This window comes from Callospermophilus lateralis, chromosome 2 (assembly GCF_048772815.1).
Source record: "Callospermophilus lateralis isolate mCalLat2 chromosome 2, mCalLat2.hap1, whole genome shotgun sequence".
NCBI lineage: Eukaryota > Metazoa > Chordata > Mammalia > Rodentia > Sciuridae > Callospermophilus > Callospermophilus lateralis.
This window is the reverse complement of record NC_135306.1, coordinates 122860558-122883946: the sequence shown is the minus strand read 5'-3', so window position 1 is coordinate 122883946 and position 23389 is coordinate 122860558. Positions and strand designations below refer to the sequence as shown.

At 38.9% G+C, this 23389-nt stretch overlaps 1 protein-coding gene across 3 annotated transcripts in view; it reads right to left on the bottom strand.

The window, feature by feature from the left end:
• Positions 1 to 5089: 5089 nt before the first annotated feature.
• Pdgfd (platelet derived growth factor D) overlaps positions 5090 to 23389 on the bottom strand; it is a 226231-nt gene continuing 207931 nt past the window's right edge. For all 3 annotated transcript variants that reach the window (XM_076843822.1, XM_076843825.1, XM_076843824.1), the window contains 2 exons: positions 18003 to 18217; positions 5090 to 7777 (listed from right to left, as the gene is read on the bottom strand). In XM_076843822.1, coding sequence (XP_076699937.1) covers positions 7652 to 7777; positions 18003 to 18217 — 341 coding nt within the window. In that variant the 3' untranslated portion in view covers positions 5090 to 7651. The remainder of the gene's footprint in view (positions 7778 to 18002; positions 18218 to 23389) is intronic.

Here is a 23389-nt window from a genome sequence, read left to right as displayed (position 1 = left end):
ATTTAATGTTAATGGCTCAACAGCATATACTAAATAAGATATTTTTCATCAGAAATACCCATAATACAAAGTTATGTATTGATCATTTGACCAAAAATGTAACCAGAGACTCAAAGGAACCTAACCCTGCACTTCCCCTAGGAGCAATAGTGCAATATTGCTAATTCCGAGGTCAGGGAAACTATAGAACCAAGTGTTGCAGATAATGAGAACTTTCCACATGCTAATCAACTTTTCCAGAAAGTTATTCTCACTCCGTTTCCATTCCACTCTCATCACAGATCTTTCCTCTACAAAATCTCTTTATCTTACACCTTCACCACTTGACATTCCTAGACAACCTAATAAAGGGATCTGGCTGGACATTAGGACCAAAGGGAATCAGGGACTGCTTCAAGTCTTGCAGCTACTTTCTGGATATCAGTGTTATTCTTCCCCCCTCTCTTTGCCTTTTGAATTTCCCTGTATTTTGTATTTTATTTCATTTTTGGTTAACATGACAGAAAGCATGGGTGCCAATCACCATTGATTTTCAGAGCCTACCATCTAAAGCCAAAGAGAGATGATCTGAATCTTTTCTCAGGTCCATTTATCTCAAGAAAGCTTGAGTCAGGTGCCCTCCCCTAGATGTTCAGCTGCAGCGTGTGTGTGTGTGTGTGTGTGTGCGCGCGCATGCACATGCAGTATTGGGTGTGGGTATTAGGACTATAATTCTGTGGGTAGTGGCTAGAACCCAGTGCTGCAATGGCTGATAGAGTAACCACTAGTCACATGCGACTATTTACATTTAAATCTGAATTAATTAAAAGTAAATAAAATTTAAAATATCACTAGTCACACTAGTCACATTTCCAGTGTTCAGCAGCCAACTGTGTTCAACATAGCCAGTGCAGCGCAGTGCAGATACAGAACACTTCCATCACCACAAAAGGTTCTAATGGACGACAGTACTATAGGTGAAGAGGAGCTCACAGAGAGGGTTGATGGTGGGGGTTGGAGGAATGTGTCTCAGTAGATAAATCAGGAGATGTCTCCTTCATCTTCTCCACAACGGTTGAGAAAATGACCAGTCCCCTTGAGATAATTTCTTCTCTAGCACTCAGAATCTTTTTATATACTTTGTATTGTTCTGTGATCCTCTCCCCCCTCAATCTTTGTCCTCTTTTAAGGGTGTTAGTGACCATTTCTGTGGCTTTTAACAGTCATGTGTATGACTCCAAAGTTATACCTCATCCTCAGACCCCTCTTTTGAGCTCCAGCCCCACAGACACAACTGTCCTCTTAACATCTCCCTTGGGTATGTCAAAAGTGACTTGGCATTAATAGCTCATGGTGAAATCTTAATCTACCCCACTTCTTTTCCCATGACCCCCATATCAGCACACAGCACTTTCACACGCTTAGTTGGTCTTACCAGAATCCTTGAAAAGCCCTGACATCTTCCTTTACCTCCCTCCAACCCATCATCAACTGTTCCATTCAAAATATTCATTAAATCTAGCCAATTTCTTTTTCATTTGTAACACCACTCTCTCTTCTTCCATTCTTCCTAATATTGATCCAACTCTGTTCCTGCTCCAGTGTCATCTTCTCAAGGAATTTACCCCCACCTTTGATCCAGAGTCACCTATTACTGTCATCCCACATCATGCTTTTTCTCTTTGCCAATATAAACAGATCATTTATGTAATTATTTGTTTAATATCTAACCTCCCTACTCTGGGTTGATAAGGGCAAGACACATGCTCATTTTATCATGTGGTCAATCTGCTGTGTCTACCAAAGCCTGGACACTTGGCCCTCAGTGGGCACTTACTAACATTTTAGACTCATTTTTTTTGGAGCTTTGTGAACGTACACTTTTCCTCTCTTTTCTTTGCTTATGGATGTCCTTCTGGTTCTATTCCTTTATCTTCTAACGGTTGCAGTTCTACCACTATTAAGTCTGACTGCCAGTCAACATTATAAGCTCTGGCCACTTTTCTGAGAGATGGGCTTTCAAAGTTGGCTTCTCCTTCTCATCTCTAGAGATTTCTCAAAAGAATGCTCCTGAATTCTCTCTCACATGGCTCCTTTCTTTGGGATACCCCCAACCCTTCACTCCGCTACTCATTCTATCACTAAGACCTTTGTCTTCTGTTAACCTTTCTTGCAGTCCTAGTTGATACAAATAGCACCCATGGAGAGGTGCAGTGCACTGCCTGCGCAGCCACAAGGTGCACACATCCCTATATGCTTTCCTGTCTCAAACGTCTCCATTTGTCTTTACTGTCTCATCCTAGAACTTCGAGGAGCCCTATCACTTACATTCCTACTTTGATTCTTCTTGTAGACTGCTATTTTCCAAAATGTGGAATAACAGAATTATTCCACTGGGAGGGACCAAAAGAACATCTTACATATCCAGTTTTGTAAATGAGGAAACACGGGTCCAGAAAATGGCAGATTAGTTCAGATGCCCAAGGCCTTCTATGTTTCTGTCTAGCTTTCTAAGGCACTTACAGCCCCCATGGCTTCCTCTCCTAAGTGTTAAGAGCCTAAACTCTTCTGCCATCCATGCAGGCAAGACTTTGCATGATTAGGTAGGTACTTATCTACCATTTCTAAATTACCACCAATTGTTCTACTACAAATTCATTTCCTTTCCTTTCCGCCACTTTTCTCTGCATTCTTTGAACTGAAACTCTCTGAATTTATTCTCTGTACGCTTTGTATTTGCCTTATGCATTTCTTTTTCTTGCTGGAGGAAATCTTTGTTTTCTGTTTATTCTACCTAGAATATCCTTCTCTAGTTTTATACTCTGTTGTAGATCTCACTTGTGTTTTAAACCCCAAAGTATGTCTGATAGATGGTGGGCTTTAATGCATTTATTCTTGAAGGAATGAATGCAATATTTAACTAGTCAGTTTTGCCCATGTTGACTCTGGCTGAATTCCCTTTGATACATATCAATAAATGTCCACTAACTATGATACTCTGAAGTTTGCACCAAAATGAACAACATTGGAAAATATTTACATGATGTCTTTGACTGTCAAGCAGCAGTGGTTTCTTAAACTACCTGGCAATTTCTCCTCGTCAGTTGCTCATCTGGGACACTGTGCACCTGATCTCCTGAAAGGATCCCCACCTCCTCTGCCTCCTAAGAGTGAGCAGCAATCCTGAATTTGTCTGACTGGAAGCGTGGTGGATGGAGGCAGGTGGGAAGGGGTAGGGTATGAGACCAGAGAGAAAAGGAAGCCCTGAAGTGGCTAAGGTGAAAGAGGAGACCTTTGTCATACGGTCTTCACCAAGGAAATGGGTTAGGAAGCCTAACCAGAAACTTCAGTTCTTAAGAGAGACTTTGTACTGCAGGCATTATTTAAAATGTAAATGGAATCCAAGAATGATTTTTAAATTTAGCTTCTGGCCACCAAATCTAACAACCAGTATCCAACGGTTTAGATAATTATAAAGTCGCATGATTTTGTAAGAAAATGAAGATTTTTTTGGCCTATAGCTTGCTGTGTTGAATTCATGATGGACTCAGCTCCTTGACTGTCTTCCAAAGTGATCTGCTCAAGAGGTTTTAGGCTTCTATAGGGAAAGAAAATTCATTTTTTAAAAGGTACAGATTAATTTACAAATTCGGAAATAAAATTTGAACACAAGAAGACGTCTTAACTTAAGCAGTTAGTGCCTTATCTATTAATGTCTAACTATTTTATTTGAAATATCCTAGTGTGCTATGTTAAGTTTTCAGGGCCTATGTAGTCTTTAACTTGATCTTTAAAAACAACAGAATTTGAGTGAAATGTCAATAAAAACCAGAGAATTATAAATATTTTATCTTCTAGAATATTTGATCAGGGCTGTCAATAAACAAAAATGAATTTCCTAGGATTTTAGGCATGAATACTAATCTATGAATTATAATTTAATGTTCTACCAGAGGACCCTAGGAACATATAAACCATTTGGACATCTGTTGAATTATTCTTAGAGTAAAACTGGACACATGCACATTTTAGGAAATTTAATAAAATTCTTAATATATTTGTGCTAAAATATTGTTTAAATATACAGTTATGACTTTTACATGAAAAAACAAGTTATCTGAATTAACTATTATGCACAGAATTATTTGATCCCTCCCCATCTTTCCTCCACACTGTGACTTAAATATTAGCTGGTATTTCTGATGGTGGTCAACTGATTCTTGCCTCAGAATATACATACCCCAGCCAGGCACGGTGGCACACACCTGTAATCCCAGCAGCTCAGAGGCTGAGGCAGGAGGATCACTAGTTCAAAGTCAACCTCAGGAAAAGCGAGGCGCTAAGCAACTCAGTGAGACCCTATCTCTAAATAAAATACAAAATAGGACTGGGAATGTCGTGGTTCGGTAGTTGAGTACCTCTGAGTTCAATCCGCAGTATCAAAAAAAAAAAAAAAAAGATATATATCTCCCTAAATACATTCCCCAAACAATCCGAAACCCTTAAAGTGGCAGAATTTCACCTAACATGGTGCAGATGCTACACTGTCTCCAATAAGATAATACAGACTAAGCTACAAGCAAAAACAAAAGATATTTGCAGCCAGAAGACTCTCTTTATGTTCTTCGCTCCTTCATAAACCATAAACTAAATGCTGTAGGGGAACAGTGCTAACTAATGTCCCTGAAGCCTATCACTGACCCACTGAACCACTAGCTGACCTGGATGGGGAAGGGTGGGGGCTGTGAGCAAAACGGAAACAGGCTGTGAGGTTGTGGATTTCAGGCCCCAAGGAAGAGCATGGGAATCAGGCAATGTCAAAAGACAGTGTCATCCATCAGAAGGCCTGTGGGAGAAAAGACAAGCAAGAAGCCAAGGACAGCAACAACAAGACCATGAAGCCCAAGTCCCATCTCACTATGTGGTGGCAGGATGCGGGACCGAGTGGACGCTTGTTGTCTGGGAGCAGGTTCATTCTTTTAGCTCTTATAAATTGCCCTCAGATATCACCCAATTTTATTGTCATTCCCAACAGCTGGATCCATTTGTGAAAGTATGTTTGTAATATTGTATACCCTTTAAATCTGCAATTGAGTACTAAATAATGGAGTGGTTTTGTTCAAAAGCAATATTTATTTTTCATGAAGATAAGAGGCATATTACATTTGCTATAGAAAATGCTGTGAGAAGAAAAAGCTGCATGTTACCGATATGACAAAAAAACATAAAACATTCTACTTACGAAAGTGTTCTGCTTTATAAGAACATATTGAATGAAAGGCATTATTCCAGGTGAGTGAGCCATGCAGCAATGTGGATTTATTAGGGTGTGTTTTGAAATGTAATTTGTACAGTGAACTTTTTATTCCTTTGATGGCAATGGAACAGATTTATTGGCTACACGTTGGAAGTGCGATAGGTAACAGATAACCAAGGGAGAAGTTTTAATAAACATGCAGGAAAGAAAAGGATAAGTGAGTGAATACGTCTGCTTACATTTCAGCTAATAAATAAAAAGTACAGATAGGGCTTTAACTGAAAACCATCCTGGTTATTGCAGCCTGGGAGGGTTATTGAAAATTGGGTTAGAACACGGAGGATTTTCATATTTACAGCTAAAATGTGAGCTGTACAAGCTAAAGTGAGTGATGTTAACACACATTTTGATTTTGGAACAGGAAGCTGATGTTTTCCCAGGAAAATATGCAAGTAGTCCTGAAAGGGAAGTGGCTCCTAATTATTACTGTCTGCCTGGGCTATTTCTGACTGTGCTCTGGGATTTTAGGAGAACTGAACAACAGAGTACTTTATTTCACCACTTATTCCCTGAGTAAAAACACTGACCACTTTTAGGGGAGTTTTAGAAAGTACATCATCAATAATCGTAGGTCTTATTTCAAAGAGTCAAGAAGAAATAAGCTACTTGAGGACAGCTGACAACTTGGGTCTGAGAGCACTGTACATAAAAGTCCAAATATATATAGGCCATTCATCTGACACCAGGACCTAAACAGTGGGGGCACGTCTCCCTCACCCTAACTGGTTATGGTCAGTAGGACCCTGGACTCATAAAAGAAAATCAGCTCTCCTTTAACTCTCAAGACTGGAGGAAAAATGTGGTCCTCTGTGAGCAACCCTTGAGCTATGTTGATCTCAGTGTTCCCTCTTAAGTGTCTTGCTTTGAGAATGATGAATCATTTCCTACTCCTGAAGTCAGTCTCTTTAAAATAGACACAAAGGAGTCAGAGAGAAAATTTTACTCCAAATATCAATAACAAATGCAAAACAGTTTTCAAGTGAGACAGTAGGGCAAAACTTATACTCCCATAATTCACAGGGGGCTCCCTAGATTTGGAAAGAACAGAAGACTCCAGATCTGACTTCACTTGGTTCAGAAATAGAAATTCAGAATGTTAAGTGAAGATATAATTAGGGATTTAAATCAATAAAATTTGCTTACTTTATTAATATACAAAAGTTTTCAGGTTATAAATAATCCACGATGGCTCACCAAATATAAAATGCCATTGTAAATCCATATGCATATATTGAAGAGACAGGAACACAAAAGCAAAATACATAAAATTATTGGCACAGTTTGGATAGTTTGAATCCATTATTAAATATGGATCCTATCAAATATTCCATCTAATTTCCAGTTATGTCAATATTTCAATGCTTAGGTTTTTGACTTTCAACTGCCCAAATTTTTCAATGAACACCATTTGAAAGGTTCATAATAACCTCCATGCCATTTATTAAAGGATTTGTTATTTTGGAGGAATTTTTGCAGAGAAAAAAATTCAAAATTCTGCTAAAACTTATAAGTTGTTTTTTGAAGGATCATAATAATAATCCTTCATATAATAATCATATAATAATAATAAGGATCATATAATAATAATATGAGCAATATTTTTTGAGATGAGTATTAAATGAATTAGAATGTCTCAGAAAATACATAAAAAGAGAACTTAGTGACTTAATTTCTAAATTTCCTATATTGTTATGGCATGGTTTTGGAGAAAGGCAACTATAGTCCACATTACCAAGCATGTAGTGCATCTCATGGAAAAAATGGTTAGGTAGTTGTCTTTGGCCCACAAACCATATTTTTCCTTTTTTATAATTAAGGCAGATATCTAAGAAAAGCCTATGTGTTCGTGTTTAATATACAAGATGCTTTCTTTAAGAGCTCAAGATCCAAAATGGTTTGTGATTCAAAATTCAACAAAATAAAAAGTTCATCTTCTGAATTTCCTACAGATGTGTGTTATATATTTGACATATCCCTTACCCTTATTTTGGAAAAATATTAAGGGTCTAAATTATTCAGCCATATGTAAGCTCTGGTGTACCTGGTTATACCTACTGAATAAACCATGTATCTATTTACACATATCCTGGACATATGTATATATTTGTGTGTATACATATATATCCTCACATACTACTATAAAATGCAGTCTTACATTCTTGGATATAGAAATTGATGATGCACCTTTCTACTTGCCACAGAACTAACAAAGCTAGGTCGTCTCAGCAATCACTGTATCATTGTATTTCAGGCTAGTAGCAAATTCGGTTGCTGGGGGTGGGGAAAGGGTCCCTTACCATATCCTTCTTAAACTAAAGGTTCTTTTATGCTCAATGTAAGTTTATGCACATTCTTTTATCGAGGTGGTCTTGAGCTGCAGGTACAATCACACCGTTCATGGTGATCCAACTGGATGTCAACAAGAGCCATGTTCTTAGCCAGGCCCCTCCTCTTGATATTGCCAGGTTCAAACTTCAGTACCTAAGAAAAGAAGCATATTTTCTGTTAGAAATCTCTTGGAGTTTAATTGATCCAGATACCATTTACTCATTCCTTTAATAATTGTTTCTTAATTATTTTGAGAATCCAATGAAAACGATTGGCTTACTATTAGAATGTATACATGTAAGCATTTTTGTAATCACTGAAGTTCAAGATTCCACTGATCTCAGAGTAATGCTCCTGTATTATCTACTTGTGGTACCAAGATGACCTCAGGTGTCTTAGTAGGTGTTTAATGATAGCTTTCTAAGGGCCTGATTCATGCTAAGTGCTGGCCCAAATATATTGTTCTTCTGACCAAAGCACAGGTAATCAATAAACACAATACTGAGTATAGTATCAACATAGAAGGGCAATTAACAAAGTTGTGAACATAATAGCCAGTGTGACTCAATGCTGAATTGAAGTAAACAGTCTGGCCTGAGAGGTCATTAGCGGTCTTAAATTACACCATGTTCACGGTCTAACATATTTGTGAAGACACAATACTTTTTACAATTTGAAACATATCAGGTTCCACTATAATTTTTGTATGATAATACATGTGTATCAAAACAGCATTTCTTCAACTAATAAGTATATCCTCGATTTTTAAATCAGTAAGTTTAAACATAACTTCTTAAATTGGTAATTTAGAAACTAACTCTTCTCTGTTGTGACCTTCAATTAGTCAAACATGACCAGATGAATAGAGATTTTGGAATGTTACCTGCTTTTTCAGGCCATTCAGCTGCTTATTTTCTCTATGTTCTTAGGTTCCTATTGGTCTTTTACATCTATTTTGTTCTATTTTCCTGTTAGACTCTAAACTTGATATGGCACCACCAAACAATTGAGCAGCATCTTACAATTTTCAAAGAACTCGCATAACATTATATTTTTGCCATCTGGCAAATATTAAGTGTTACCTAGTGAAGAAGGTATCATTATGCCTAGTTTATATATTAGACAGTTGAGGTTCTAATTGAGAAGCATCACGTGCAGGGTCTTCCAGGCCCCTGGACCAGGGATCAGTTCCTCAGGCTCCTAATGCACTTTGACCCAGTGTTTCTGTAATGTGTCTATAACTTCCTCTTGTGTTTCAAAGGTATGTCTGGCCGTACATGTGAAGCACAGTGGGAACCTGCCTTGCTGTGTTTAGTATACTTCTGTCAGAGACGAAGGCTAGACGCAGGAAAATCACAGTTTAATGTCTTTATAACTTGTCATAGAATCCCCACAATTCTTTTATGAATTATATTCCCAGCCATTTTCTTATCTCATATTAAATATTTAAGGTCTTAAACAAAACTAAAGCCATCTACTAGAAATAACAGGCCCAGAGTACTCAGCACTATATTTTCCAGGCTGCATACTCCTTCCATTGAGCATTTAGCTGTGTTGTTCCACAGGAGTTCTGGGGTGTCAGAGAATAAATCACTGCATTTTTTTTTTTTAATTTAAGCTAGATTTTGATTGAAAAGAATGGTGAGTATAAACTGGGAGAACAAAAGACCATGTGAGAGAGTTCATGAAGGACGCACAAGACACTCAACAGTGGTTGTTATTGGTAAAGCTAGTTCAAGTGCCAGTTTTCCAACTAATTCTATTTTTAATCATTTTCTCCTATTATTCTACTGCAGTTGAAAGATGTATCATACAATTCCACATGATTTATTATATGTTATCTCTCTTGATTTGATTATAATAGCTTTAGGGGCTAGAATAGTAAAAATAATCACTAATATTGAGCACAGACTAGATGGCAGGCACCATTGCAGGAGGCTCTGAGAATATTAAATTATTTGGCTCTTTCTACAAAACTAGGAAATAGAACTTTTCTAATTTAGTTTATAGACTAGGAGAGAGATTGAGTTACATGGAGCTAATAGGTGGTAGAACTGGTCTGGCTTGCCATGGCCTAAGCCATGTCCTTAGTCCTGTATTTAGTATGCACATCTCAACAGCATGTTGGGCACATAGTAGCTACTTCAAGAAATGCATCTGGGTGAACCTGACGGTGATGCGACCAATGCAGAAGACTAGGGAAAGCTTCATATTCTCTCCGTTTTGCCCTCTTCTAGTGTCCCTTCTATTCCAACTGTAAACAAACAGGAGGCAAAACAAGGGGACAGAACAGGGCACAAAACAAAGTGGTCCACATTTTGGACCAGTTTGAATCCTTTTGTGACTTTGATATAAAATTTAAAGTACTAAGTCCAGAGTTACAATGACATTTGCTTTTTCCTTCCATGGGAGAAAATGATATTGCTTCTCAATGAAAAAAAAAAATTAGTAGAATGATAAGAAAAAATAAGTTAGAAATAATAAAGCAATGAGTAAAGAATGTGTTATCTTTTGGGGTATCAAACAGTCCTGCTCATGATAGATATAAAAACCCTACAGCACCATATTTGGTAGGAGTGTTTTGGAGGGGCTTGGGAGGTTGCACCTCTATGGCTTTGTCAAGTATTTCTTCAATATAAATGAGTCACTATTGTCCAAGATTATCTGCATGTAAATCAGGCGTGGGAGCTGGGAGATGCAGGGGAGGGAAATGGTTCCTAAGAAACTGAGCATGTGATAAATATTCTTTGTTTAAGAGAAGACCATCATTGAGGCCTGACACTTTGCAGTGACTACCATCTGTAAAATCAGTGCTCTGTCAATTTGCTTTCTCATTTGACAACAAACAAAAGTGAGAGCTTTGGGATGAGAGCAAAAACCTGAGCAGGTTTTCTAACTTGTCTTCTGATTGTTCAGGGATTTTCTCTGTGTTGTATATTAAGCAACACAAGCACAGTATATATGTGTTTTGCTGATAAGAAGAGAAAAATGAATTGGCAGACACTTTTCCCAGACAAGACAGGAAAGTACTGTTTGAACAAAGTGGAAATTGGACTGCTTTACTGACTGATCACAGCCCTGATGTTCAAAGCTTTCAGACCATGTAATAGTCTTAGGTTCAGGTACACAGCATTGAAAGGAGGAAAAAAGCAAAGCTGATTTGAGGGAGCATGGAAAGTTAAAAGAAAAATGAAAAGCTTTTATCGAGAAAGCAAACTGGTGGGCTACAGGTTATCTGGTCACCTTTAAAGGGAAGGAAGCATTGAATTAATTATAGTAGCTGAAGGAAACTTGCTAATAAGTACCATCACAAAGTGCCTCCCTATTTTCCAAGCTATGAGTCACAGCTGCAAGCACACACATGGAAATAAAAATCCACTGAGGGGTAACCAGGCTTTTCTTAGCACCTATGGGTGAAAACGGAAATCTTGACTCCCCTCTACCCCCTGGAAAACTACCTGAAGCTAGACAAAGTTGACGTCTACTAAATGGAGAGTGACTGAGCCAGTCAGTGGCTTTTATATCACTATACAAAATCAAAGATGCTCGGTTTTGCAAATTACCACATCATGAAAGATATTTAACTACAGTTACTAGCCTTGTTGCCAATAAACCACTGAATGAATCATTGCCATAAAGCCATTATATTAATAAAACAATACCGGGCAGAAAAGCTATCTGCTGAGTTGGGTTCTTGTTTATTGGGAATATAAAAAAAGGTTGTTAAGGCCTTGTAACAGTTCCCAAATTAATGGCTGACATAGGAACACAAGTACATATTTCAGCACAAATGCATTGTATAAACCTGAATCATTAAGAGTTTATTTAAGATTCTACTGAACTTCTAGAGCAGGTAGCATTCAACACACACACACAATCACACAGTTTCTTAAAAGAAAAGAAATTTCATTTTTGCTTCTAATTTGACTTCTTTCAGGTGCATAGAATCAAAATTTTTACGGGTTGACAGTGAATTATTCCAAAACCTAAGTGACTTCAAGCCAAAACATTCGGAGAAGGGATAACATTTTCTTTTTTTTTTTTTGGAGAGAGAGAGAGAGAGAGAATTTTAATATTTATTTTTTAGTTTTCGACAGACACAACATCTTTGTTTGTATGTGGTGCTGAGGATCGAACCCGGGTCGCACGCATGCCAGGCGAGCGCGCTACCGCTTGAGCCACATCCCCAGCCCAAGAAGAGGTAACATTTTCTACCTGAGCAATCACTCAACGTGCAGGCAACAGTTGTAGCTGAGGCTGAGCATTATCACAGAAGGACTGATTTCAAATCATAAGACACAGCACTCAATAAGAAAGATCTGAATGACAAACAGTTCAGCAACATTACACTGAGAAGTTTGAAGGTGACGAAAGGCTGGGTCAGGTAGTGTTTATAAAATGCTCATGAATTTTGAAAATGCAGTCTTAATATCTGTGAATATTCACTTCTAACCAGAAGTTTTATATGAGCACTGTGGGGTTATTATGGGGAATATCTTGTCGATAGTTCCGACCTTTATAGAAAAAAATAATCAAATGATCTTCATAGCACTTTAGAGAATCAATGCCTACGCGTTTAGCCTGTCCGCTGCGGAGGACATGATGGGAGCCTGGCTGAGCAACTAATTCCAGAGCATGACATTAGCACAGGGTCTCATTCATGGTACCGATGGGCCTGGTCTGCTGGGAAGTAGCTTGCCCAGGTCAGGCTTGCCAAGCTCTGGCAAGAAGGCCTGATGGAAGCTGGGTCAGATGGGAAAGGCTGTGCACACTCCGTAGCGCTCCAATGGAGGGTCTTTCCCTTGGCAAGGAAATCATCAGGGCTGAAAGGTAATCAGAACTGAGAAAGTCAGACCAAACACTTCCACGCATGCTTGTCTTGAGCTTTACAGTGTCTGTTCTCATTCACCTCCATCCTCACGTGGCGAGGAAAACAGGTGTTGTCATCACCATTGAAAAGACGGGTGAATTAACTTGTTATAAGCAGCCTGTAAACATTAACTGTGCCACATCATACCTCTGTTCTTTTGTATTTATCCAGCACTTCCACCACCGACCTGTTTATATTCCTTATACAATTTCAGTAGGATGAGATCTTGAAGGGAGAGTACAGTTGTAACAGCTAATGGATTTCATGTAACTTAAGTGCTTCCTGGGAACCTGAAATTGTAGGTTTTTGTGGGGATTAAGAGAGAAAAGCGGCAGTCTGCAGGGCTTTGGTGGCTGAACCTGTGTGGCCTCCTCATTCGGCACAGCCTGAGCCAGAATCATCTCGTCCTCCTCTTTTCCCACTCTGTTGCCCTCTTTCTCAGTAGGAAAACACAGGAAAGGCGTGAGTTGTGGTCTCATTCAAAGGCACAGAAAGGGAAAGGAGCAGGAAGACTCCCTACAAGCTCTCAAAATGCCATTCCCACAAAAATAGTTGAAAAGCTTTTCTTGACTTATGTTTGGTTACAATCATGACCCACAAACTTTAGCCAGAGAGTAGAAATTTCTGGAACAAAATTTTCGTCTCTTTGGTCCCATTTTGCAATGTTAGATAAGCGTGTTTCAATAACAGATGTTTCAACAGATAATGTATAAGTACTATTTTTTTTTTATCTCAAGTTTGTAGCTCAAAATTAATTTCTCAGCGTAACACAGATGAGTGACTTGTCATTTGTCTTTCCAATTGAGGACCAGGTCTTAGGACTTGATACCAGTCCTTCCATTGTCTACACTGTATTACTCTAATGTTCTGTTTCTCCTAGGTCTCTAACTATAATAGAATGCAAATTTTAGTGCAAAATTCTACATTAAAATAAAAGGAGTCCTCTATTTATTTTTATTTTCTAGAGAAAGAATGATTCTAGAGGCTGTAAATGAATAAGTAAAAAAGAACTTTTAGACTTGTGCTGTCCAACACAGTAGCTACTGACCATATGTAGCTATTTACATTTCAATCAAATTAAATACACTTTAAAAAAATCAGTTTCTCATTGTGTTATGCACATTTCAGGAGCTCAGCGTCCACCTGTAACAGTGATGACCATGTGGGACAGAACACGCATCAGTGTAGACAGTTCCATTAGACCGTGCAGGCAGTTGGCATTGTGACAAAAGCAAGAGAGGAAGGATTCCTATCTTTCTCCCTCCCTGCTTTCTAACCTGACTGAAGAGTCATTGTAGCCTGGGTAGCGAATAATGAAAAACCATAGGTATTAATTTAAAAGGTCACCGTATTTCTAGGGGATATCCTGTTCCTATTCCAGGGAAGAAGAGAACTGAAATGATAGGATCCTGTTATGTCTACACAATATGTTTTATTGAACCCTCCCTTTCATAAAAATCACTACCCAAAGTACCTTTCAAATCAGCAAAAGCTGTCTTAAAGGCCACTCTCATCTTCCCCTTGTCCTTCTCCTCGGAGGAAGGAGGCTCCGACTTTGCCCCGAAGCAGGACAGAAGGCCCTCATGTGAGCAGAGCTCTCCCTATTGCCACAGAAAAGGAGTACTGTTGTCTTTGAAGACAAAGGAAAACGAGGACTCCCAGCAAAGCCCCCCCCACCCCGTTTATTCCCACTAGATTGCATTTGTTATCTATCATTTCTCCACGACCATCCACCCTTCAGCATACCCATTACAGGAAAGCCATTCAGGTCTTCATTTCCTTATGAAGTTTCCTGCATCCTTGAACACTTATATTAAATAAATTTACATACTTTTGTCAGTCTGCTTTTTGTTATAGTGTTCTCAGCCATGAGCCCAGAATGAATAGAAGGAAAGATGGTTTCCCATCCTTACTCCTAGACATTCCAGGAGGCATAGAACAACTGTTAGGATGGAGGAAAAGTACTCCACAGGGAGCCCACAAACTTTTGAGAGGAGATAATACTGTACGGTAGTGCACACTGTTCAAACCCCCACAAGAAAAGAAGTGTGACCTGGGCCATGATATCAGCTTCATGAGGAGCGTTCTAATTTTGCATATTTTAATTCCTTAATGTTGAGCATTGAAGTATTTGTGGAGAATCGCATAGGCTTGCTCTGTGACAAGTTCTCATTATTCCCTTAAGGGTGTCATCTCTCATAGAAACTCATTTCACATCTCATCAGTTGCAACCATGAGCTGGGGAAACTGCGTTTTCATTTCTCAGAGGCAAGAATAAAGAAAGAGGACTAATAGAGAAATGGACTAGAATTTTCCCTTAATGAGACGAAGCTCAAGCAAACCCCCGTTTCTGGAAATGGAGTAAGCTTTCTGCTGCTTTCTGCAGGGCACTTGACGGTGATAACTGTGACACATTCCAAGGGTATTTTAGGAGTCGAGAGGAAATATGACAGTGTTTGTTCCAGGTATGCAGCTGCTGACTGAGTGATTGATGCTGTTTTGTCTTTTTGTCTAGCACTTGGCAGAGTGAATTCATATAGAGCTCTGCAGTCCTGGAAGTGAAGATATTAGGACACATTTTAAAGAGATGCTTTAGAGTGTACTTTCAAAAGGATGCCAACATTGTAGACTCACTCATGACAAAGAGATCAGAGGTTTCCCCCTCTAGATATTAACTGTGAACAGAAACTTATAGGTGACCATTATTGTGTGCCGAAGAGAAAGGAGCTAAGAGGAGGAGGGTAACAGGGCTCTTCAGACTTCTCAGAGGTAACTTTCAGGGGGATGGGGGAGTGGGGGCCCGGTGAGAGTCCTTCTGGTGTATGATCAACTCTGCCATTTCTACAATGAGAAATTTAAAAAAACTAAGCTGAAACTTTTATCTGAGCAGAGAGTCAAGATAAAAATAAAGCATCAATACATCAAAGCCCTAAACTTGAATGCTTTTCCTCACAGTTATTACTAGGTAGAGATCTTGTCACTTCCTAGATTATTTTAACTCTAACCTGATTGTTGCATTCTGCATTTATCCTCGGGGTATGACTAAACATTACAAAACTCAGGTTTTTAAATGTGAAGGGCAACAGCCAATCTAGAGTTCATCAGTTCAGACAAAAATAAAACACAATGAATACAGACCATGGCATTCTCTAGGTATGAGAACATTTTTGTTTTCCTTTGAAATCAGTGGGGTGGAATAAGCAATTCTTCTGACTAAGAATATATGTTCTATGTAGGTCTGAAATAGTGTTTCCACTGCTTAAGGTGGGCCTGGATACTGTGACAGGACCTCCCACATTTCCTAGGCTATAAACATCAGTTATGACATGTCATTTCATCCAACCCAGAAATTACCTCTTATTAGTATTGTATTATTTTCAGGATAAAAATCAAAGAAACTCGGGCTCAGAGTATAGCTTGGTAGTACAGTGTATAGCTCTAGTACAGAAGAGAAGTAGCATGTATCAATGCCTTGGGTTTCCGAGCACCATAAGGGAAAAAAAAAAAAAAGGTCCATCCACAAAAGTCAGTTTTTCAAAACTGGAGATCTTATTTAGAGAAAATCATCTATATATTCCTTTACTTTGTTGAATATTGCTGGAAAGCAATGCAAATGATATCTCCTAAAAATAATGTTTTCTTCATATTTCAACTTACATATTTAAACATTTCTACGTGATGTTTTATACATTGCAAAATGCATTTCATGGTTACTGTTTTATTGGGTTATCTGGTATGACTTCTCAGTTTATTACACATATGTGAAAACCAAGTCTCTAAACTTGAGCAGCTGACAATCAAGAATCAATTAGAGCTACTCTCAAAGTCAGGGGCAGCTCTAACACCCTTAATTCTATTCTTTTATGTTTAATACGGTGCCATATGTTTTAATAGAGAAAGCACATTACTAGCAATAAGAACACAGACACACCAATCAGGATGGCAATTATCAAGAATACAAGTAACAAAAATGTTGGCAAGGACGTGGGGGAAATGGAACACTCATTCATATATCACTGGTGGAACTGCAAATTGGTGCAACCACTCTAGAAAGCAGTGTGGAGATTCCTCAAAAAACTAGGAATGGAACCACCATTTGACTCAGTTATTCCCACTCCTTAGTTTATACCCAAAGGACTTAAAATCAGTGTATTATAGTGACACAGCCACATCAATGTTTATAGCAGCACAATACACAGTAGCTAAGCTAAGGAATGAACCTAGATGCCCATCAACAGATGAATGAATAAAGAAATAATGGTATACATACACAATGAAATATTAGTCATAAAGAATGACTTTATAACATTTGCCAGTAAATGGATGGATTTGGAGACTAACATGCTAAGTGAAATAAGCCAATCCCCAAAAAACAAAGATTGAATGTTTTAACTGATATGTGGAAGCTAAACCAGAATAAATGAGGGAAGGGAGAGGAAGAAGAGAAGTTCAGTAGATTAGACAAAGGGTTAGGAAAGGAAGAAACAGGAGATAGGAAGAGGAAGGACAGTAGAATAAATCTAACATAATTTTCCTATGTATACATATAAAAATACCTAAGTGAATCCCACCATTGTGCTCACCCACAGAATGGGTCCTAATTAGACTAATATTCTGTGCTTGGATAATTTAATAAAAATGGAATATACTTTAAAACTAAGAATTAATTAAAAAAAAAAAAACACAGACTCTGGAACCAGTTGATGGGGGTTCATATCCTGGCTTTATGATTTGCTGACTATTTTATGCTGGTCAACTTACAGATCCTCATAGGCCTTGGTTTACTCACTCATAAGGAGAACAAAAATAGCACCCCCTTTACAACATGGTAGACAAGCTCTGAAGCATACCTTGTAAGTGCTCATAGAGATTTGTTACCAGTATTATTAAAGGTTACTACTCTCCTTCAATTGCTTTCCTTCTCCTTGTTTATTTTTGTATGATCCAAGAACTAATTCCCAGGCAGGGCTAACCAGTATTTAGCATTTCAGAAAAATAATCATTTTAGAAAAAAGTACTTTCATATTTAAAGAATGAAAAGGTCTCTGATAATTTATATTTTGCCATTGTTGTTATGCTTCCTTTTTGTAAATAATTAAATTAAAGTTTGGTCCTTACCATTTTCTTACTGAAACCTAAATTTTCAGTTGTCCTGTATCTGAACTGCATCATCTTTCCCAAAAGGAGTCCAGCTAAGCTGTGAAATTATTGTACCATATATTATATGGTATTATATATTCTAACCAGGCTATTATTGACCACATGGTACATTTTGAAAATTAGAAAACAAAGTCCCTTTTTCAGAATAGATTAGCCTTTCGCCAGGATACTGGCTTGCAAGACTAGCTGGGGTAGAATTTCAGCTCTCAATCATCCTGGTGGCTGGGTGAATTACCTGAACAACCACATTCAGCAGCACTGTCTCCATTTGCCCCAAGGTTACAGAGCTGATGTAGTTAGAAAAGAACTCAATGTAGCATCAGAACAAGAAACTGGCGAGTGACATACCTCGTGATACTTTTTCACAGTTTTCCCTGAATTGCACCTGCAGGACTTCGAGTTGGCAGTTCCACAGCCACAATTTCCTCCACAGCGCTGCACGAGGAGGCAACGTGGAAAGAAGACCGCGTTGGTCAACTGCAGCTCCTGTCTTAAATTGACCGAGTAATTCCTGGGAGTGCAACTGTAACGCTTGACATCATCGTTGAGCCTGTCCAGGTCAACTGTGGGCAAACGCACACACTGTGTGAGCAAACACACACTCATAAGCACAAATGATCAGCATGTGTTTTGGGAATAGAGTGGGAAGATTGTGCAAAAGACAACCCAAACTGAGGGATTAAACCTGTCCTTGGCTTCTCAATTGCAGGGCTCCTCAGGTAGAATAACTATTTGTCTTTTGATCCTATCTGCCCTTCAAAAATAACTACAAAAACAAAACAAAACAGTCTGTATCTGGGCTCAAATTTTCTGGTAGCTTTTTGTATGCAAAAAAAAAAGAGTTCTAAGGAAAGAAAATGTAATAGTTGGCAATTTAAAATAATCGCCTTTATCTTCAAGAAACACAAATAAATTGCTTCTTGCTTCTAAATAAATCCTGACTCAAAGTCATTACTCAAATACAATTTTAATTATATCAATGACATATTAGGGACAATCACTCCAACATACGTATGTGGCAATGAAGTTTCTACCAGGAAGCATGAGGAGAGAAAAGGTTTTAGTTTTATTTTAACCCCCAAGTTAACCAAAATGTTAAAGGAAATGGTCTTCTGTTGTGGGCATGATGCATGTCTGTGCCCTGGGTCCTCGATGGCAGTCCTCCATGGTGGGAGTGCCTGAGCTCTGCAGGGAAATGACAGACAGCTTTACACCGTTGTGCCTCCTTTTAGTGGGAAAGTTGTTTATTGACTCAGACCTCTGTTTCCTCATCTATAATATGTAAACATTTGAAGGGGTAAATACAGAGTGTGCCTGGTACTCATTTAATACCAGCCTTTTTTCATTCATCTTGATTTATTTGATTGCCTCTACCCTCGTTTTTTCCTTTTAAAATATGGCTGACATTTAAAAAAAAAATCAAATCATTTCTCCCTCTTTCTCTCATTTGGTGATGACTTCATGCAAATGATTGTCAAGGACTGTGGTTGATGGGACTACAATGAATTAACAGTGTCATTCGAAAGTTTCAAATCTAAGTTGTAAATCTTTTCTTGAATTAAATTTGTTGTTGTGTCCCATAAAGTGTATTTTAAGTGGTGTTCTCAAATCCATCCCACCATCCATCGTTTGCCATTCAAATCCTCTGTCTGGCGCGCACATACACAAGTGTCTTCTCACAAGGATGCGGTTGGAAGGAAGCCCTTTTGTCTGCACAGGTTCCACCACCACTTCCCTGCCACAGGAAGAAGACCACATATGCTGGGCAGGTTTCATCATGCTGACCCTGGATCTAGCCCCGGAAAGTACCTTAGTCTTAACCAAAACTGCTTGAGGAGCAGCAAGGAGGTGACTTTGGGGCCAGAGGTCAGAAACCTAGGATGTGGTCAGTAGAATGCATCCGAGGGGTTGAAGGACATGAAGGTACATGGTAGGCTGAGTCCATGAACTCCACATAGTCAGCAAATTTCACTGAGAATAAGAAAGAGACCAACCATATGGCTAGATGACCCCTTGAATAGGAAATTAAATGGCAGCTGGATTAATGTCCTGCCCCGTGTGCTTTTCAGATGTGCAACTGTGCTTCGATTCTCAAGGGCATGGATTTTTCTCCAACTGATATATGCTGAGTCCAGGACACTGTGGGGACTGAATAAATGCTAAATAATCACTGTGCATAATTTATTGCTGTTTTTTTTTTCTTTCTTTGTAAAGACATGTCATAAGTTTAGCTATAATCAATCCAGATTTAAATTGAATGAACTCTGTCTTGGGAAAGGAACCATTTTATTGCTGCTAAAGCCCTGGAAATAACTGCAAGCAAAGCAGGAAGGATTACATAAATGGATTAAGAAGTGCAGCAATCATCCATTACAAGTGTCACCTTGAGATAAATACTGTTGCTGGCCTGTGCAATATTGGGCTTGTGGACAGGGCTGGTGCAGAGGGCCAAATCTGTTGGCTGTGATAATGAAAATGTATTTGTCTAACAGGGAGGAGTAAAGAGGTGCAATTAGCAAGAAGGGATCTTGATGCATGTGAAGGCAGAGAAGGACAGGAGGGAAGAATCAGAAGAGTTTCTACTTTAGTTCAGTTCCCTGCTGGGCGCCTTACCCATTAATCTACTTTTAATGTGGTCCCCACCCTTTCAAGGTGGGTGCTATTTAACCAAGGTGAATAATAAATGATAAAATTGAAGTTAAATCCTTTCTTCCTTTTTCTCCATATGCTCTTTCACACCAAGCACAGCAGGGATGGGGTCATAGGTAACCCACTGCTTGAAGGAAGAAGACTGCATCACTAGGCAAACACCTGGCTTTGCTGTAGGATGTTGAACTGGAGTTGGGGCAGTGAGTGGCTACATCCTTGGCTCCAGGAGATCCAAGCCAAATTCTAGCATGCCTCTCCTCTAGGAATTTAGCCAAACCCCAAGGTGCCCTTACCAATAAGGATAAGGCACACGCGCCTTATTCCCCTAAAAATCAAACTCCTCACATTGTAGAATGTAATGCCCAGCGCTGGTTACTGTGTTTCTTACCTGCATGAAGAGATTTACAGTGCTGTCAGTTTTATGCATCAATTCACTGATGTGACTAAGGACTGTGGCCTCCTGTGACTGCTATAGAATTCAGCTGCCCTACATCTTAGGGGATTGAAACCACCTAGGAACTCAATTTAGAACTAGAACTAAAAGGTGCTTCTGACTGGATGCAAATAACTTCAAAGCATGATTGCAGGCTTTCTGTGGGGGATATTGAGTTTCCAGCCAAAGAAGACTGATTAGGCAGCATGGCACAGCAGGGAGCCAGAGGAGGCTGAGCAGCAATTAAGGCTTCTGGCTCTCCTGTCAGAAGGAGGCTTCTGGTGTGTACCTGCTTGCAGGGAGGCAGGGCAAGTGGTACAAATCCAGGAAGAAGGATTGCCCTTTCCATTTCTGCTTCAATCTGTGTGGTTGAACATGGTTGAACGTTACAGAGTAGCAAGGATATACCAAATTTAATTGAAAATCCCATTAATTTCACCTGTCTTCCTTATTTCACCCAGGTATAAAGAATGCCTTAATATCTCTGTTACTCTTCTCTTGAATTTGAGTCTTGCTTTTTCATGGATCCTCAAAATAAGTTTTGTTTGTTTGTTTTGGATTTTTTTGGGGGGGCGGGGGGAGCTGTGTATCAGCAATCTTTCAGAAGGACTAAGAAGGTTCCACTGTCTCCGAAGACTTCCTCTAGATGGGCACTGCACAGTGCACTAAGGAGCACCCCTCCTTCTGCAGCCATGGCCTCAAGGTGCTTCCCAGTTACAGGGATTCTTTGGGTTGCAGTAAGAATTCTGGGCTAGGAGCACTGTGTGGAGATGTGAAAGCACACCCTTGATCAGTTCCTAATAGATGAGGGTTTAGGAGTGGAAGAAGGGAGAGTCAGCCTGGTCTTTTTGATGCTGGCCATTAGATAGCTAGTGCAGGATCCCTGAAAAGCTCCTCACATATGAATGTGTGAAATCCACAGAAATGCTATGAACTGTAGACCATCATCACTCTTAAAGTTGAGGAACTTAAACCTTTGGAAAATTAAGAAAAAATTTTGTGCACATCTTCTCTTGGAATTGTAAGGTTGCCAAGCGGACTTCACCATCTTTTACCCCTCCTCTCCTAGTGGTTGGCCCACACCAGAAGGTCCAAATGCAACCCATTTAAGCTCATTTTTTTTTTTCTAAAATCATGTGGTTTCAACATTTAGGAGCAAGTTACTGCCAAAGGAAAAATGACATCATTGTTGTGCCAGATTTCTTTGTAAACAATAGGTATCTTTACAAATGAATCCAACAAACCATTTTTTTAATTTAATTTTTATAGTCATCAAGAAAGGAAGAAACTATTCAAACTTCTTTTAGGGACCATGTATAGTACCATCTTGTATATTGAATGGCTCTTTTCTCTAACCTAATTTGGAGTGGAGTGGAGTGCAAAGGTGTTAGGCTAAGGTTGAAAAACTAAGGTTCTAGAATCAGCTCTACCAAGGAGCCACCGTGATGCACAAAGATGAGGGCACTAAGACCAATGGGATCTACAAGCAGTGCACAGAGGGGTAGAGCCTGGTGCCAAAAAGGCTGGCTCTCAGATATCTAGCCCAAGGTTCTAAGGAACACGTCCTTCACCAAATGGGAACTAGCACCACAATCTGTTATGCAAATTGCAAAACACTTCACTTTGATGTCACAACACTATATTTATGAAGCTTGGTGTGGGGGTGAGAGGTGAGAGGAATATATGAATAACTGTACTTCTACGACACACAACCAGGGGCTCTCCACCTTTTTCAAGGTTCATAAATTCCCCAGGAGGAGTCTGTTCATCTTTATGGATTTTACAATCTCACTGTGATTTTCAGATTCCCTCGTCTATAAATCAGACATAATTGTGAAAATTGTTTTCACATTTCGACCTCAATTTGGTAGAGCAAATAAATCTGGAAAGAACAGTTTATACTTTCTAATGAAGGAACATCAGGATATTTTAAACTTAAAATCATAAAATACAATAAATTTCATAAATATTTCACAAATATCTTCAATATTACTATTCCCACTTTACAGCCTAAAGTCAATGATCGTATAGTAAACATTCAATAAATATGTACTAGGAAATGTGTGGATGACTAAATGAATATCTGAAGACATTAAGCATGAAGTTGAAACCATCTTTTTTTAAATATATGTACCTTTATTTTATTTATTTATATGTGGTGTTGAGGATCGAACATGGTGCCTCAAAATGCTAGGTGAGCCCTCTACTGCTGAGCTGAAACCCCAGCCCAGTTGATACCATCTTGTGGAGATTTGGGGAACCCTAGCAACTCATGAACTGGGGAGATGTATGCAACACATCTATGAAATGAAAAATGAGAAAAAAAGTTAGGAGATGATAAGGAGTCAAGGAAGTCTGTAGACCCCTTTTTCTCTCCTTAAAGACTGGGAGTAGCTAAGTTTTAGACACCATGGAGTTCCCCACAGCCTGGGCTTTGCAGCTAATTGGGCCAGGTTCATGCCATGGCTCTCTACTCTCAGGATGCCACAGAACATTTCTGAATTTATTTCTTTTACTACATAAAATGAGAATAATAATACTTTCCTGTCAAGAAATTTAAGCACAGGTCCAAACCCTAGCTCTCAGGAGGTATGCCCAATGTTATTGTTACAGTGAGTAAAACAGATGAAGTCATCATTCTGCAGTTGGTGAT